This window comes from Centrocercus urophasianus, unplaced genomic scaffold, assembly GCF_019232065.1.
Source record: "Centrocercus urophasianus isolate 14NV4802_14NV808 unplaced genomic scaffold, USGS_Curo_1.0 seq_17, whole genome shotgun sequence".
NCBI lineage: Eukaryota > Metazoa > Chordata > Aves > Galliformes > Phasianidae > Centrocercus > Centrocercus urophasianus.
Genome location: NW_024884722.1, coordinates 29,079,982 through 29,097,963, shown reverse-complemented (window position 1 = coordinate 29,097,963; position 17,982 = coordinate 29,079,982). Strand labels below are relative to the sequence as shown.

The 17,982-nt window shown below is 40.1% G+C and overlaps 1 protein-coding gene across 5 annotated transcripts in view; it reads left to right on the top strand.

Moving 5' to 3' along the window:
* WAPL (WAPL cohesin release factor) overlaps positions 1–6,498 on the top strand; it is a 58,196-nt gene extending 51,698 nt beyond the window's left edge. For all 5 annotated transcript variants that reach the window (XM_042818705.1, XM_042818704.1, XM_042818703.1 and 2 more), the window contains 5 exons: positions 358–519; positions 1,699–1,906; positions 2,610–2,698; positions 3,581–3,676; positions 4,049–6,498. In XM_042818705.1, the coding sequence (XP_042674639.1) occupies positions 358–519; positions 1,699–1,906; positions 2,610–2,698; positions 3,581–3,676; positions 4,049–4,114 (621 nt within the window). In that variant the 3' untranslated portion in view covers positions 4,115–6,498. The remainder of the gene's footprint in view (positions 1–357; positions 520–1,698; positions 1,907–2,609; positions 2,699–3,580; positions 3,677–4,048) is intronic.
* The last annotated feature ends 11,484 nt before the right edge of the window (positions 6,499–17,982 follow it).

Genomic DNA, 17,982 nt, shown 5'->3' with positions numbered 1-17,982 from the left:
ATGCATAAAACAGGTGTCCTAAATAATGACACTGAAACTGTGTATGTGAAGGACCTGTTAAGAATAGAAGCTGAAAGTTGGACACCTGAATCCTTAATCAAGAAATACAATTTCACCTTTAAGAACGTGTAGAATGATCATTATGGTTCAGAATTGGAAGATCTGGAACTTGTATGCGTGATTCTCATTTTTGCCTCATATTTCTCTAAATCCTGATCCCTCTATCTATCAAACTGCTTTATAAAGGTGTGCTAGTGAGATATGTACACTCAGAGAGATGAAGCCTAAAGAAGACATTTATCTGAATGAATATTTTGCTAGATTTTTTTTTAATTTGTGACTATACAATCCTTTCAGGGACTGGGTCTGCTGATCAATCTAGTGGAGTACAGTGCTCGGAACAGGCACTGCCTTGTCAATATGGAAACGTCATGTTCTTTTGACTCGTTCTGTACGGGAGAAGGAGACGATAGCCTAAAGATAACTGGACAGATAGATGCTGTTCAGGCTTTAGTGCAGGTAAGAAATGACCCAAAAATGTTTTTTTTCTGTAATCAGTACAGTTTTTTGGTATCAGAAATTCAAGGAAGGAGGAAGAACTCAGCAATGAAAAATTTTGCCAGAATTTTATTCTGTTAAGCATTCTGAGAATGTTAAACAGCATAGAGTGGAAGAGGGGTGCTGCTCACAACTTGGATTTTTCACTACTATCCTTTACAGGAACAGCTTTCTTGGTAAAAGGTGGTGGTGTCTTCTACGGACATACAGAAGCTGCTCTGTTAAGCTGCTCTTTCTTTTTCCTATAGGATTTATTTCTTGTTGTGCTTTTAAACAGCTGTAAAAATTTTAAGTTGCTTATGTTATCTACTTTGCTACCATAGATTTTTCTAAGTGCTGTCTTTAAGGGAGTTTCAGACCATTTTTAAAAATCACGCTGTATCATTTTTTTAATAAGAGCAATAAATATGAATGTAACAAACATGGATGTGAAACAGCATTCTTAAATGTTGTATTGACTAACTTGTTAAAATATAAATCAAGTGTGAATGAGTTCCAATCTGCTAATTAAAATAAAAGGAAATAAGAATTTTTATTTACAACCTTTTTACCAAATGGAGATAAGTTCATAGATGCTTTTAGAAATTGTTCCATTTAATTAATGTGAATAGTGAAATAACTGCCCAGCAGCAGACAAAAAAGATCAGTAATCAAGATATTAATATTAACTGTCTCAATCTATGCAGCTCTACAAAGTCATATTTAGAATTGATGGTTGTATAGCATGGGAAGTAGTTCACAAGATGTAAGTGCAAAGTATGAGAACACTTTGGGTTACGTTCATCTTAAAATGGCTCGAGTCATTTTATATTTCTTTAAAATTCCTGCTTTTTACATATCTGGCAATTTTTAGTCTTCAAGCTGCATCTCGGAGAATATGATTAAGCATTTCTGGCAGCCAAGAGAAGCCTGGCAATTGGTTCGACGCTGGGGAGGGTGGGAAGTCTTTTCTGCAGAGCACAGCATTAGTGTGATAAATCAGATTATCCTTTGAAGAAGAAAAGGCTATTGCAAAGAATAGTATTGAAGGCTAACTGTATTAAAGGGGTGAATTGTGAAGGGGAAATAAACTTTCGAATTAATTCAATGTGTTTAGGGTTTAATTTATAATAGAAATTCTTCTGAAATTTTCCCCATCAGCTATTTCTTGAGCGTGAGAGAGCGGCACAGCTGGCTGAGAGCCAGACAGATAAACTGATTAAAGAAGCTCCTACGGCTCAGCATGATAAGAGTGGAGAGTGGCAAGAAACAAGTGGGGAGATACAGTGGGTCTCCACAGAAAAGTCAGATAGTACTGAAGAGAAAGATAAGAAGGAAGAAGATGATGAAGAACTCGATCTTAATAAAGGTATGTTGAATAATTTTGATGAGCTCAGAAATAGTAAAGAACTCTGTTTTGGCATAAATTCCTAGTTTATCTTTTACTACCTGTCTGCGGTCCACTGGGTTGAGATTTCAGCATATTCTCTTGTGAAACTAGAACTTGAGTGGGAGCAGTTCATAGATGAAGCACGAGAAATAGAAAAAACAATGCTACTTGTTACTTCATAGAACCTTCTGTCAGGCCCTTTTTTAAAACAAAAGAAACAAAACCAAAAAAAACCCTGTGGGTTGGTGGTATTTTTGAGACATTCTGTGTAAGAAACCACCTAAATGGCATTCTTTCTAGGCTTTTCTGGTGGGATGGTATCAAATTCTCCAGCCTTGCTTTGTACAAAAATCTTTTTTTGTAGAAATCTTACTGGCTTATAGCATTACAGAAAGCATAATTGTATTTTGTTGTATTGAACATACAGTTGTACATTGCAATACTGAAAGTACTGTGCAATATTGTGGATTGAAAGGGAATGAGCACTTTTACTGTCAAAGAATGTGTGTTGCTAAGTTAGGTAGTAAGGAGTTTGATTCTTGCTGCTGTAGTCTCAGAGCAAAAAGTCATTTTGTTTGAGGAAATAGAATTCTGGAAAGTGATAATGCAAGATTGTATTTAAAGCAGTAAAAGATGCCAGCTGCTTAGAGGGCACAGTACACTGACTTGTCTCTTTTTACAGCTCTTCAGCATGCTGGGAAGCACATGGAAGACTGCATTGTGGCCTCATACACAGCATTGCTTCTAGGCTGTCTCTGCCAAGAGAGTCCAGTAAGGGAATAAGTCAATAACTCACTCTTAACTCCAGTAGATTTTTTAATGAAGTAATAATTTGCATTACTGAAATGGATTCATTGAATTAGGGTTCAGCTACTACATTTATTCAGCTGCATTGATGTATATAGTTCGATGGAAAGTTGCCAGGGGTATTCCATCCAAAACAAATCTTCTGAGCATCAGTATGTTTACCAAAGGAGACTGGATTTGAGTATTTAATCTTCTGTACCTCTTTCTTATTTGTTGTTAGTCTTAGACCACAAATGAGCTTTGGAAAAGCAAATTGGCCTGCCTGCAACTTTTCTAACTATGAAAGCTTGCTTTGTTTTTCAGTAATTTCACTAAGCAAGTTATTGTCATCTTGTTAGTTTTTTCATCCTAGTCTGATTTTTATTTCCAGTGGAGTTGTATAAAGCTGTGTAGGTCCACAGAGCTGAAGGTGATTGTTTCAGACTGGAAATACATAGTAGAAAGTTGTAGTGAATACTTAAGTATTAAGCGACTGAAAACTTAGAACTCTTGTGTCAGATACACGTTCAAATGAAAATGAGGTTCAGGCCTGCCTTCTGGATAGTTTCAATTTATGGGATGGCAGAAGTGTTCTTCAGCATGCTATTCTGTAAATTTTATTTGCTTCTTGATTATCTTTGGTAATAATCTTTAATTGAGAAAAGATTGCAGGAATTGTTGTATCCTAGAAATAAACACCATAGAAATATTAGAGCCTTGAGAGCCTTGAATCACAGGGATGATAGCAGAGTGCCATCTTAATTATGCTATAAATACACTTGTCTTGCTGCGTCTCACATACGGAGTAACATGGCTCTCAGTGTTGGAAAAATATTTCTCAATTTAAACTAGTTATATTTTTCCTAGATCAACGTGACTACTGTGAGGGAATACTTACCTGAAGGAGATTTCTCAATAATGACTGAAATGCTCAAAAAATTTCTCAGTTTTATGAATCTTACCGTAAGTAATACATATTTTAAATTTTTGATAGAGATTTTTGTAGATTTGTCATCTGCTATAATAGCCCATACAATTTTAGAAGCTTTTATGACTTTTCAGTGGGCTTCAGAAGAGCTTGAGGTCACTTTCTGTGTTTGCAAATATTGAAGACCGGTTTCTGTGTCTTTTATTTATTTGTTTATTGTACTAATTAGGAGCTAGTTTCATTCCACTTGGATGTGAAATGAAAATGTTTGAGTCCTCTTCTTGAACCTAATTGTTTTTACTGATGTCTAAGTCCTAAAATTCTGAAACAGACATAGCCCTGAAATGTTTTCAAGTGGTACTGTATAAATGCTCACTTGGTACTTTGTTTTCTGTCACGTTTTCCAGTGTGCTGTTGGAACAACAGGCCAGAAATCCATCTCTAGGGTGATTGAATACTTGGAACACTGCTAGATACTTAACTTCCGCTGCAAGCACTCTAATGCTGGAGCTACCCTTAGACAAAAGAAGTCATGAAAGAAGTCCTTGAAGGATATACCAAGAGCATTCATCTATGTCATTCGTGTTCGGATTTTTAAGGCTACCTGGTCTCTTAACCATGCATTCAGCATTTTCTAAAAGACAGTTACTACATCAATCTGCAACTATCAAAAATGAGGGGAAAAAGGTTCTGAGGAAAGTAAATAAAGAAACCATGCTGTTTATGATGCAGTGCAGTATTTAAATATTTTTGGCAGGGTTTATCCTCCCTATCTTTTTTCTTGCTTTGTTCGTGACCAGTTTCAAGGGGAAAACTTGCTGCTGATAGTGCAACTGCTGTTTACTGTTGAGCCACTGTTTCATGCCAGCCAGGTGCAAAGGCAGCTTAGCTACTGAGGTATCAAATGTTCTAATAAAGAAGTTCTGGACAGCAGCACCGCTCCTATTTGAGTTTAATTTGCTCTTGCTTTTTTATTACTAGATTATTCCAAAATCGTAAAATATAAATTTTTAAATACTTTTGTGATTTTAACTACTGTCTATATTTAAAATTTGTTGGAATCCAAAGAGGTGAGGATTGGATAGTTTATTTTTTATACTGTTTTGATTGAAATTAGGTTGTTGAACTATTTCTCAGTTCTAAAACTGTCATGGCCCATGTACTGTAAACTGATAAGACCATAACACTTTGTAATTCCAAGATGCATGCAAACCCATAAATACATAAAGCCATTTGAGAGGGTATGTTATCCACAAAAGAAATAAAAATTGTGCCCTGTTTAAGGAAAAAAAAACAGGGGTGGGGTGGGGTGAGGGGTGGGAGGGAAGTTACTCATTCCCAGGGCAGTTTACACTTCTAATAAGCAAAAACTTTGAAATGCTGTTTAGATTTGTTTCAAAGAAGCGCTCAAGATGTATTTTATAATGCTTGATACAAAGAATTTGGATGCTGTAGGGGGAAGAATTTTGAAGAGGCTAAAACACCAATGGGGATTAATGTTTCCAGCTGACATAATCTTTCTATTTCATCCTTCTGTAGTATGTCAAAGTTGAAATGCATACAACGCAAAGCCTTAAATTGCTGATATAGCGAAGATTTTGTTCAGTCTGAGGTCTAGTTCACAGCAAAGCATTGTGTTTGAAGACTTAAATGGAACAAGAAATCCCAGAAAATACATTACTTGTTTCTTTAATATTTTTTTCTTGCACTCGTTATTCAGACCAACAGAATTGGTAATTATTTTTATTAAGCTGGTCTTGAATATTTGCAGACTGTTCTGAGATCTGCTTCATCACATTTTTAAATACCTGTATAGATAGTTAAATCATGTTATTCCATTGAATTTGTAAAACTTGAAGCCATAAAAATATTAGTTCTATGTATAATGAGGGGGAAGTAACAGGAAATCTAACCTGCTTTTAGATCTTGTTATCTCCGTGTATAAAGTTACGAACTTGTGCTTTTGTATCAGTGCCAGCTGTAAATTTTTTACATACAGTGGCTGCCTTCTATGTCTTCCTATTTTTGATAATGCAGATTGTTGAGAATTCTGTAAGGAAGTAACTGATTAGTGGCAAAATTCCGATGTTGGTCATATTTTTGCGTTTTCTCTCATCACCTTCTAAAACTTAGCGTATCAGTGTAACTCAGAAAAGTTCTTGAGGTTGTGTTCCCTTTGCTTAAAAACAAAACTGAACCTGAACAACTCAGTATTGAGAGACAAAAGCTGTAGGTAAACCTTGTGTATCAAGAGGAAGCCATTGAATATGTTGTCCGCCCACCCTCCTGATTTAAGACCTTTTCATTTGGAGTGGGATTTCAAAATGATCATAGAGCTTTGTGGGGCGATGGCAAGAGACAATGCGGATGTGATGAAGGGGAAATCAGGGACAACTACCTTTCTTTGTTACACTGGTAATTGTTTGGGAATTGGTTTACCTCAGTGTTTAACAGTTTTTTTTAAATGTAACTAATTGTCAAGCACTGACAAATGCAGATTTTTTTTTTCTTTGAGGGTGGGGGGAGAAATCACCCTGTGAACTGCAGTGCATTTTTGTGTGTTAGACCCTCAAATAACTCTGCGTTAAAGGGTACTTGAGGCCAACTTGCAAATTAAAGTTTTAAAGTAACTTTTTTTCCATTGTAAATATTTGTGTAAATAATCTCAATTGGAAATTAGAACAGTAGAGTACTTTTCTGAATCCAATCCTATTTTTATTTTATACAGTATTTCTCAGCTGTGATCTTTGGAGCAAAAGCCAACGGCAGGAAAAATAGTTTGTACCAGTTTCATGAAGTATGTCTTTGGGTTTTTGTAAATAATTTTAACTCAAATAAAATTGCTACTTTCAATACATATCTTGTCTTTTAACATGTAATAAAGCATTGCCCTGAGTGACTGCAGAAAGGAGGCAGTGTCAGGTAAATTGTCAAATGAAGAACATGCAGTAAGTAGAGGAGTGCACTGTTCTACATTGGTGTGATGGAATGGCAGAATTCAGTGCCCGGACCCCCATGTTTGATTTATCAAACCGACCGAGCTTGAACTGTTCTGATGTACTGAGAAGATGTACTGAGTCTTGATGCATTTTTGGAGATCTCCACACAAGTTGCTGTTGATCTTTCCGCTGAAGGGACACGGTAGATTTGAAAAGCTGTAATTAGAGTAACAGAAATGTACAGAGAAATCAAGCAGGTCTTGTTATAGTGATACTTTTTACATTATGAAGGATGTAAATGGCTCTTCAGCAGGAAAAAATGTTAAATTGAGAGTTGTACATCAATATGAACGATGCTTTAGTTTGTTCAGGATGGAATTTTTTCTATGGATTTTTCTTAACTGATCCAACCAGATACAAGAACAGAAAGTCATGAGCTATAGTAAAGACAATTTAAACTTGTCTGTCATCTCATTGCCACTGTTAATGAGCATCAGCATAATGGAACTTTATTTCTGTGCCGTAAAGGAATCCTGCTGGAGGTTGAGGTCTGGAACAGGGTATTAATAGAATGTGGCACTGTTAATGGTAGATACAGCTTTATGTAGGCAAGTGTTTTAAAAAAGAAAAAAAAAAGAAATTGTAATCTCTAGTGAAATAAATACTTCCTCTAGGTTTTGTCACTGGGTATGTAATGGAGACGTTGTGTGGGTGCTTTGAGAAGACATGGGCTGAAGCTTCTATAGATTTTTGAGTAATCTGCTCACATAGATTATGTCGCTTTGTAAAAGACTTGTAAAATGCATGATCTCTGCATAATGACTAAGGCTGGCATGATCTGTACAGCACTGATTTTGTAGTAAGCTTAATGTAAAAGCAGGTTATAGTGCAGGAGATAATTTCTCAAGCTGGCCTAATGGAGCTGGTTTTGTGCTGGCAGCAGATTGGTTCTAATTAGAAGATTGGACAGCGATCACAAAGGTATAAAAGCTTTGTTCTTGTTCTTGAGCTGAGCACCTGTGCCAAATGTACAGCTGGAATACTGTGGTTCTACAGAGCTGTCGTTGCTTTATGGCTGCTTCTACGTAGACAAACGATGGTGGGACCTGCAGTAGGCTGTTCTAACAGGCTTTTTAGCTATTGGTGATGCTTTCATTCTCAAATACTTCAATGAATTGGTACAGATATTTTTGGTATCAGATACCTCCAGCAAGTATTGTCTTCCCTCATTTTCTGGACATCAGTAATTATTTCTTTGAGTAAGCAAGTCAGCTGGATTCTTACCAGGCAAACCCATGTGCCTTTTTCAGCGGAGGGTTGGTTGCTTGGTTTTCTCTTTAACATGCTTTCCTTATTCAAGCAGCAAGGAAAACAAAAATGTGTACTCAACTTCAAAAGATAAAGCAATTTAAGTTGCTGCCATTCTTCTGCATCAGGGTTTTCCTTACAAGATAGAATTTTAAAAACTTACTAATTGCTTTGTTTTTAAAGATGATGAGTCTGGAATTTGCCCTGAATCTACATGCTAAATGTTTTCAAAACCAGGACAATGTAATTGTTGCTTGCTTCTCCTTTCTGTATGATGTTTTGTTTCACTACAAATTTCTTTTAGCTGTATGGAACAGAAGCCATTCACACATTCTGTTTTTCTTGTCCCCCAGGTCCCCTGTCCAAGGAACTGTGGTTTATTAAGACCTTAGCAGCATCAGTAGGTGTAGATAGTCTTACTGTAAGTAAAAGTGAAACCATTATAAATAATGCAAAGACTGCTTTAAGTCCTTATCCAAAGGTAGATTGATTTACTAATGCCACAGCCATCTTAATTCCAGCTGTGGAAACTGACCTTGAGTTACTGCTGTAGGTTAAGTTTCAGGCTGCCAAGCTTGGTATGATACCTGTCTGGGACAGTGAGCACTACCTGGTGATGCAGAGGATGTTGTAAGGTGTCCTGGAACAACAGACTCAATGGGAGGAAAGAGCTGTACTAGAGAATGCCTTACATCTGGAAGAATGGTGGTGTTAATATCTTTCAACTTCTGTTGTCCAAACTGTATCTCTAAACCTCCCAACTCCCATAACATGGTGAATTTGTATTTCATCTGCTTGGAAGTAAAGGCCAAAGAATTTCTTGAAATGTGCTCCTGAAAGTTAGGTTACTAAGAAATAAAAAAGTGTTGTTTAGACAACAGTACATAATTCCACTTATGCTCACTACATAGTCTTAAAATTTTAATTTCTGAGGTGATCTGAAGATACCAAGAAGATTCAGTGCTGGATGAACATTAATAGAAAGCTTTTGCAGTGTAACGCTTGGTGATGCGGCATTGATGACTTCTCTATTTTTGAAGTAAATGAAAGAACTACGAGGAGTTTTATTTAGATTTGCTGTTCAGTGTGAGAATTATCAATATTCTGTGTTATAAGATTTAGTTGTCTCTGCATTTAATTTTTTTCAAAGTGAGGAGGAAGGGTGTTAACCTGGAGCATGGAACGATTCTCATTCCATTGGCAAAGCTGACCCTGTGATTGTGTCCTAATACAGCTGTACAGTGCTGGTCAGGTGAGTGAGTTCATGTGCTTGTTCTTGTTCTTTTTTTAGAACTTAGAGCTCTGTCACTGTTAAAAGAATTGAATGTCTTCTTCACGTTGAAAAAAAATGAATAAAAACAGTGAGAAGAGGACGCTGTGCTAGGAAAAAGGTTTGAGCCAATGGTGCACCGAAGAGTTCATGTTTAATTGTGGAGATACCACTTGGATAAATATCTCTATTAAAGCCCCAAAGCAGATTTCTTCAAGAGATTCAGAACTTGGATTTTCTTCTTTACCTTCACTGATGTTCAATCAATCCAATAGAAATCAAAAGAGTAAAGTAACGATGGCTGTAACTTGAAGGGGAAAACCCCACAGGTGCATAAAATAGTATACTTTTTTTCCGGCCGGTGATAGACAAGAAAATGTAATCAGCTAGGCTGTTTGATGCAGGAAGGACTTGTCAGTCCTGGAGCCAATTACTGCTATTTGGGTTTCTTCCTCATTACAGTATTGTATTTGGTTAATACAAAGCCTGCTATGCAGTCTAAGTAGTCTGAATTAGGAGGTTGAGCAAGCCTGGATGAAAGATACATTGGAATGTACGTATGTGTATAGACACACCCACGCACCTTCTAGATATATTTTGCTTTTCTGCTGTTACCGGTGCCTAGCAGAACTAATGCCTGAAAAAGAAACTGAAGGGCGTTTCTGCTTAAGTTTGAGTGAGAAGGGATTGTCTCAAATGAGTGCATTCGAAAGATATATACATGAGTTAATTTATCTGTGAATGTTCACAAAGTTTTAGAACTTCATTTTTGTTCATGGCCTACCGTCCCACAAGTTTGGCTCTTGGTAACATTTCTGAGGCAAAAAGCTTTTAAAATATCCAGCCTGCATTGTTTTCTAGTCTGTCTGCTGTTTAATTTATAGATTGTATCCGAACGGAATTTAAGTACAAACCATAAGGGAAAACTTGCAGTCAAATTACCATGTGTCACAGATTTATTCTCAGTTGTAAAGTCAGTTTCAAAATGTTGATCTGCAGGTTACTGAGCCTCAAGTTTAACAAGCTTAGTAAAATAGTATATAAACTTGTGTAGCATCAAGGGTCATTTTTCTGCCTCAAATATCAAAGTTTTAATTCAACAAGGAATTTTAGGGCAGGTTAAGCTAGCTTATCCAATTAGGTAGGTTGCTCTGGAAGTAATGCCTCCTATTTATTTCCATGGAAACTACAACAGCTACAAAGAAGACAGTAATGCTGTTTGATGTCTCATCACTGATGTGATCCAGGAAGCTGTCACGTTCAGCCTCATATTTGTTCAGTAGGACCTGACAAACTTGCATACAGTGTGCTTTGTGTTCTTGTGTGAGCATTTATGGGACCCAGCTGGTGCAAATACTGTACTGTTGCCACCATCATTTCCAGTGCACTGTACTCAGCTCCGTACAGAGTTACCTGGTCATAATACGCCAATTTGCATGGATGAGCTGATTAACATGTTCCTCATTTCATCGTGTGATGGCTGTGCATGGCTATCAGGACCATGGCTTGTCTTTCATGTTGCTATTGCTGCTGCTGGAACACACCACCCACTGTTTGGTCTCCATAAATGTTCAGCAAGCATTGAAAAATGTCACTGGGTACAATCTTTTTCACAGGGAGAAGTTCAGTTCCACACTTTTGTTTCATACACACTTCTGTGTCAGGTGCCATTTTGTCAGATTGCCCCTCTGCTGCCTGTCACATGGCAACAACACATAATGGAATGTTGGTGGGAGGTTCAACATCTACTGCCATACCAACATCCTTCACCTCTGATATTGTGAGCCAACATAATAAAATTGGAGGTATTACTTTTGGAGCAGCCCATGTAAAAATGCCGTCTCGTTTGTCTAGATTGAAGTGCTGTATTCAAATTATGGTCCAGTAGCAGAAATTGAGTGCTGTAACTAAGCAGAAATGATACATTTATTGTTTGTAGTGTTCCTTATCTTACCTTGAAAACCTGTTTAAACCAAGCATCTACTGGAAAAATCGGTTTGGAATTTGCGCATAGTCATATTATACATCTGATTTTAAACCAGAGCTTCCGTATTGCAAAATCCCTTTTTTAACTTGTGATCCTTTAGAATACAATGAAATTTTTATTAAGAACTCTGAAAAATTAATTTTTAACAATTCTATCCCAGATAATCATAAAAATTTGTTTCCTCATTATGTTTAGATTAGAATGGTTCTTCAAGTATGATTTCACTTGTGAGATAAACCCAAGTATTTTATACAGGACTTGTTATGTTATTTATGCACTCCTGTAGAGCATCAATTAAAACTGCTGGGACAAAATTGTGCTCTACAACAATTTGCTAGTCTACTGTGTATCCAATTGAAGACTGTAGATTTATCTTTTGAGATCAGTTTTTATGTTCCTCCAAAGAAGATAGAATGGCTGTGTATTTCTATTGTTGTCATCTAGTTAAAATGCTTACAAAATGCTTAAACATACCACAATTGTAACTTTACCTGATACTTCTTGTTTGCATTCAGATTCTCATTAAGGAGAATCCCTCAACCCCAGTTGCATCATTCCAGAGAGAAGAGTTTATTCAGCACCATGGAATGTACTCTGTCCCATATCTGGCAAAGCAATACTGCACGTTAGAAATCATGCAACCAAAAGACCCGAAGGAGTTCCACGACCAGATTTCACTGAACTACTTTAATATATGAGATTAAGCACGGACTTTATGAGTAGGTGGTCTGATTTCCCATACTGCGCAGGTGGAGGACGGTCTCCCTTTCTGAATGCATTTCCAGTAGTGTATCATGCTGTCTAGGGTTAGGTTGCTATCTCTGTGTGGTGCAAAACATACCACCTACGTACAGCTGCCATGAAGATTGCATACACTACTGAACCACAAACAACTTGGTTCCAGCACTGAGAATTTACCAAGATACAGTTAAGGTTGATATTCTGCCTTAATTTGGTGGTATGCGATGTACCTTTATTAATGTGGCAGACTCCAGAACTAGACTGGGCCTGGTCTACCACGTGCTTTCCAGGCAAACAACTTTGCTGTCTTACATTGATTGTCGTTGGAAATAATGACACACAACTAAGAAATCTGTTTACAAATCACCCTCTCTACCTTTTCTATCATCTGTTTTCAATATAATCACTTAAAGATTTTACAAGAGGAAAGTTTTGTTTGGCAGAAGTTCCTGAGAGCTGTTATTCAGCACAAGGAATGAACATTTATTATCTCTTTATTCCAGGAGAGATGAAAAAGCAACACCAACAAAATACCCCATCTTGTTCCCATCCCGAAATGACTCTTCTACAGTGGCTTCTATATGAGGACACAGATTCTACCTTCCATCAGTTTAAGGTCCATACCTCTTCACAGCACTTGGTTTATGGTCCACATTTCAAGTGCCAGTTACCCAGAAATGCTAAGCATATGTAAGTGGTCCATCCTGAATTTGCACATTACAGTAAGGACCAGCAAAGTAAGATCCAGCCTGCAGAATACCGAAGAGCAGTAGAAGAAAATGAGACGTTCTTTACTTGAACTTGCCAGCCTGATAAAGCAATGCACATGAAGAAGAACAGCTCTGTACCTGCATGAAGTTAGACAGTAAGAAAACAATTTCAGCATATGGCAAAAAGACAAGTAAAACAGTAGGCATTATTAGGGAGGCAAATAGAAGAGAAGCCACCTCCATTTCACAGTATGCATCTGTTCTGTTGGCTTGCTTTGAACATAACACGGATTTTGGGAGATAGCAAGAGAGGCAGAAACAAAAAACAGCCTTTTTCTCTTCCTTTCTTCTTCTTTATACCTTGAATATCCATGCTTTTGGAACAGACAGAAGAGGTTCAACAGATCTCTAAGTAGTAATAATCACTGGGAGCAACAAATCCAATTGTGATGTGGAAAATCGAAATAGGAAATGACTGTTTCTCCCAGGAGCTCTCCTTTGTTCTTACAAGAGGGAGCCCAGTGTAATTAACAGGCAGTAGAACTGAAAATAAGCAGAAGGAATGACTTCTTAACATAACAGTGCAGGATAAAACTGGAACTCCTTGCCCTACCATACTGCAGGCTGCTTACTGAACATTAGCCTTTCTATGTAAGGTGGCTGAAAATCACTGAACTGCAAGAGGGATTAGTGGTAGGTCCTCCTGTTATGTGCAAGCGTTGGTCTCTTCTTTCAAATTTTGCAGCAATTCCTCCACTCCTTAACGTGCCACTGGTTTGGGGCAGCACGTATGCTGTCCACTGTGTACAAGCAGCAGGGACAGCTTTATTTGGAGCGTAATTCCTTGGTTACCCAGCAGTGCCCCAGATGCTGCTATGCTTCAGGATTAGCTGGGCTTAACAGTCACGTCCCTGGGTAGCAATCCTAGAGTGACAGACTGGGCCAGACTCCGGTGGGGCAGGGAGAGGGTTTCCACCTCCCAACTGCTCAAGCCAAGTCCTTCCTAGGGAAGAATTTCCTTGCACATGCTTGGAAGGTGGCAGACGTCTGTTCCCATTTCTTTCAAGTCCTTGCTATGTATTCCAGAGCTCACTGCATACCCACTATCCCCTTCTTTCATCTCTTCTACCACTAATTTCACTAACCTGCTTACTCCCAACCCCCACATGCCTTCCAAGCCTCTGTGTAAATAATCTGTATTCTTTTCGAAAGCAGCCCCATCTGTATAATCTGTTGCACTCAAATTTCATTTCCAAAAATACTGAATAAATACCATAGGCAGACAGATAGGCTGGTTGATCTCACTCGCATTTCAGCTCTGGGTATCTTTCCAGCTTCTGCTGCTAACTGGAGATGGATTCAGTTCAGTTGTCATACGTATCCCCTTGAGCAGGTCAGGTCACATGAAACCAGGCTAGCGAGAAACTTCCTAACCCAGCCTTACTGCTTTTTGCTGCTCAGCACATCACACGTGCCTTTCTGCAGAGCTCAGCTCTCCCTTTAATGCAGTTCTTGCTGCAACTCCCTCAGTGACGAGGCAGACAGAGCAAAGTGGGTGTTCAGCCACAGATACCCCTGCGGGGAAGCCGTAGTTTCAGACATGCTGCTTCATGCCTTGTCATGTGCTGCTCCTGGGGCGCTGTGTGCTGAGAACTGCAGCTTGTAAATACCCAAGAAGTGGCAATGCTAAGGCCAATTTGTGTCACACACCACTTGTTCTGGGCCCATCCATGGAAGCAAGAGGGTCTTAGCACAGGAAAGTCAGCCTTTGAACAAGACTTCAAGCTTAATTGCATACAGAAGCAACACTAATTCATCTAGCAGGAGCATATACTGCGCTGGCATCAGTCCCACTCTTTAGAGTGTGTTAATTATTAAGGAGTGGTATTTTTAGTCAGCACTTGCAACAGATTCCACGTCTGCAGCCTTCTTCCCATGGAAGTTCATCACAATGTCAAGTATTTAATTAATTACAACCTTTATTTTAAAGGTGCTATTGCAAACAACTGAGATGTTCTATTTGAGCAATCTCTTTGATCTCTCTCCGCCCTCTCCCTGCTAGGAAGGCTAAGCAATTGTGTGAGTTTTAGCTGTACTTTCTAACATCACCGACTGCCAACTTTGTCCAGCCTATAAATAGAAATCCACAGAAGGAGGGAGGGAGAAAAATTTGATGAACAAGAATATGGAGCATCTTCTAAAGAACTGCATAAATGTCTCAAGTTAATTACAGCAAGTAATCTGCTGCTTGACTAATAAAAAATGTATACTTTTTAAAATAAGTAAGTTAAATAATGTTTAATTGCAACAGTTGAAAGAAATTTTTCATGCAAAAAAGATAATCCTTTAGTAGTTGGCAGCTCTTGGTATCATTTCCCTAAAACCACAGAATAACTTACATGTAAGATCATGTTACCATGACAACTTTTAAATTTTGCTAAATTCTCATCTTACTACTTAGATCTTTTGCAAAAAAAGTAATTTGAAGTTTGGAATCTCCTCCAGACATAAAGACCTTTGTCCTGCAAGTCTGTGTGCACTTTGAGTACTACTGCAATAAAGTAATATCACAGAATCACAGAACATCAGGGACTGGAAAGGATCTTGAAAGGTTATCTAGTCTAATCGCCCTGCTGGAGCAGGAAAGCCTAGGTTAGGTCACACTGGAACCTGTATATTACTCTATATAATAATAGGCTTAAAGCATGTTACCCTCAAAACCATGTTTATGAGCAAAGAAAAAATCTATATAAAGCTGAGAAATTGTTAATAATATTGAAATCTTAACAGTCTAGGAATTTGTACTGAATCAATTATTATAGAAAGGAAAAAAACAACAATACACACATACACATATGTATATATGTGTGTGTGTAATGTCTCAATGACAGTTAAAAATATAGTCATGCTTCCTAGCATCTTCCCCTTTTCTTGGTTCTATCCTCACTCTTCCACTGCTTCCCTGGGCCCTTAGCTGGTGGCTTCAGCCTGGCAACAGGCATGCTTAGGCCATTTGCCAGCACCTGGGGGCTTTCATTAGGATGAATGTTGGTTGCTGCAGCTTTATTGTTGTGATTCATCTGGCTCCTTACATGTTTACCAGCATGCTTCTACAAACCAGGTATTCTGCGTACAATGTACTCTACATGTGTTACTTTGTGCATGGGGTTTTATAATAGAATCATAGAATGGCCTGGGTTGAAAAGGACCACAATGATCATCCGGTTTCAACCCCCTGCTATGTGCAGGGTCGCCAACCACCAGACCAGGCTGCCCAGAGCCACATCCAGCCTGGCCTTGAATGCCTCCAGGGATGGGGCATCCACAGCCTCCTTGGGCAACCTGTTACAGGGCATCACCACCCTCTGAGTGAAAAACTTCCTCCTAATATCTAACCTGTCTCAGTTTAAAACCATTCCCCCTTGTGCTATCACTGTCCACCCATGTAAACAGCCATTCCTCTTCCTGTTTATATGCTCCCTTCAAGTACTGAAAAGCCACAATGAGGTCTCCCTGGAGCCTTCTCTTCTCCAAGCTAAACAAGCCCAGTTCCCTCAACCTTTCCTCACAAGAGAGCTGCTCCAGCCCTCTGATCATCTCAGTGCCCTCCTCTGGACCCGCTCCAAGAGCTCCACGTCCTTCCTGTACTGGGGGCCCCAGGCCTGGACACAGCACTGCAGATGGGGCCTCACAAGAGCCGAGTAGAGGGGGACGATCACCTTCCTCTCCCTGCTGCCCACCCCTTTTTTAATGCCCAGAATACAGTTGGCCTTCTGGGCTGCAGGCGTACACTGCTGGCTCGTGTCCAGCTTCTCATCCACCAGGACCCTCAAGTCCTTCTCTGCAAGGCTGCTCTCAAGGAGATCTTCCTCCAGTTTGTAAAAATACCTGGGATTGGCCCAAGTACAGCACCTCACACTTGGCCTTATTGAACTTCATTAGGTTCACATGGGCCCACTTCTCCAGCTTTTTTGTTGCTTTTATTTCTCTCTCCCTCCTTTGCTATCAGCCTTGAGGCCCTGCAAACTGCAAAGCACTTTGTTACTGACTGTGTGTCTGGAAGGACAGTGCAGGTTGCAAGCATACAATCTTGTCAGCAGCAGTGAGAATGTAGTGCTCAGCTACAGCAGGTCCTGCCCTAACAGGTGCACAGCTGTAGCACCTGGGATCTCATGCAAGGAAGGAGCCCAGCCTGGTGTTAGGGTTTCACTCCTCGTTGGTTGTGTGGGAATGGAAAATAGCTGACGTGTGAGCTCACTGTGGGGAAGTGAGAAGAGCAGCTTGTTACAGAAATAGAAGGCAAAATGAGGCAATTCCTCTGCCTGTCACGCAGCCGGTGAGGCTCCTCCGACTGCTCCACAGGCTCTGCTCGGTTTGGTTGCCTCTGTTTCATGGGCCAGAGTGAAAACTCTTGGCAGAGCAGTTGGTGCTTTCACAAATGCTGAGTGCCAAGCCTCTAAAAATTAATGCCGTCTAGAGAGCATGCTTTGTTTTGATTAAAAGGCTGTTGAAACAGGGTGTTAAAGGATGACAAAGGATGCTGCATCTCCTCAGGAGCGACGCCTGGTTTCACTGACGGCGCAACGAAGCCGGGGCTCCTGCAGCACCCGGGCTGAGCCTTCCGTTCGCGCGGAGTGAGGCTCTGTTGGGCGCGCGGCGAGAATGGCGGGCTGAGACCTGAGAGGAATCTGCCCCCGCCCCGCCCGCCAATAGCGGCGACAAAGAGGCACTGCGTGAAGTTTATTAAGTGTGTTCGGTCAGTTGGCGCAGCTGTAGCGAAGTGGTGATAGATGTGTCACGCAAAGCCCTAGCGAGCGGTTCTACCAGGCTATGGCTTCCGTCCGCGCTGAGGGAAGAAGCCGAGCTCCCTGCAGAGCTGGGCGCGCTCCTGCTCTGTGTCGCAGGTGTTACAGCCGCCTCGGCAGCGCGGTGGAGCCGCGAGCTCCTAGGAATTGCTGAGGCAGGTACAGCTTGCGGCGGTCCTGCTGGCTGTGGAGCTGTCGGGAGGCTTCCTGCGCCAGGGCTGACACTGAGGGTCGGCTCTCCCAGAGCTGAGGTAGAAGCGCGCATCCCGCTGCTCCTCGCGGCGCTCAGATCCCCAGCAGCTCGGCAGCCCGGGCGCCTTCACTTCTAGCAGCCACCATGGGGTGGCATACAGGGCGAAGCTTCGGATTGTTTCCGTTTTTTAAAAGTCGGGGCTCTGATAAAACAGCACAGAGAAAGTTTTCTCAGCGCCTCGCGTGCTGCAGGTTGTGTTCAGGGAACGCTGGCTGCAGCTGGTGGATTTCGTGTGAACGTTTTTTCCTCGTGGAAAAGAGCGGCTCGTTAAAATGCAAACTGCGAGAATGGGGAAAGAATTGTGATTGATGAATTTTCTGGCATAAAG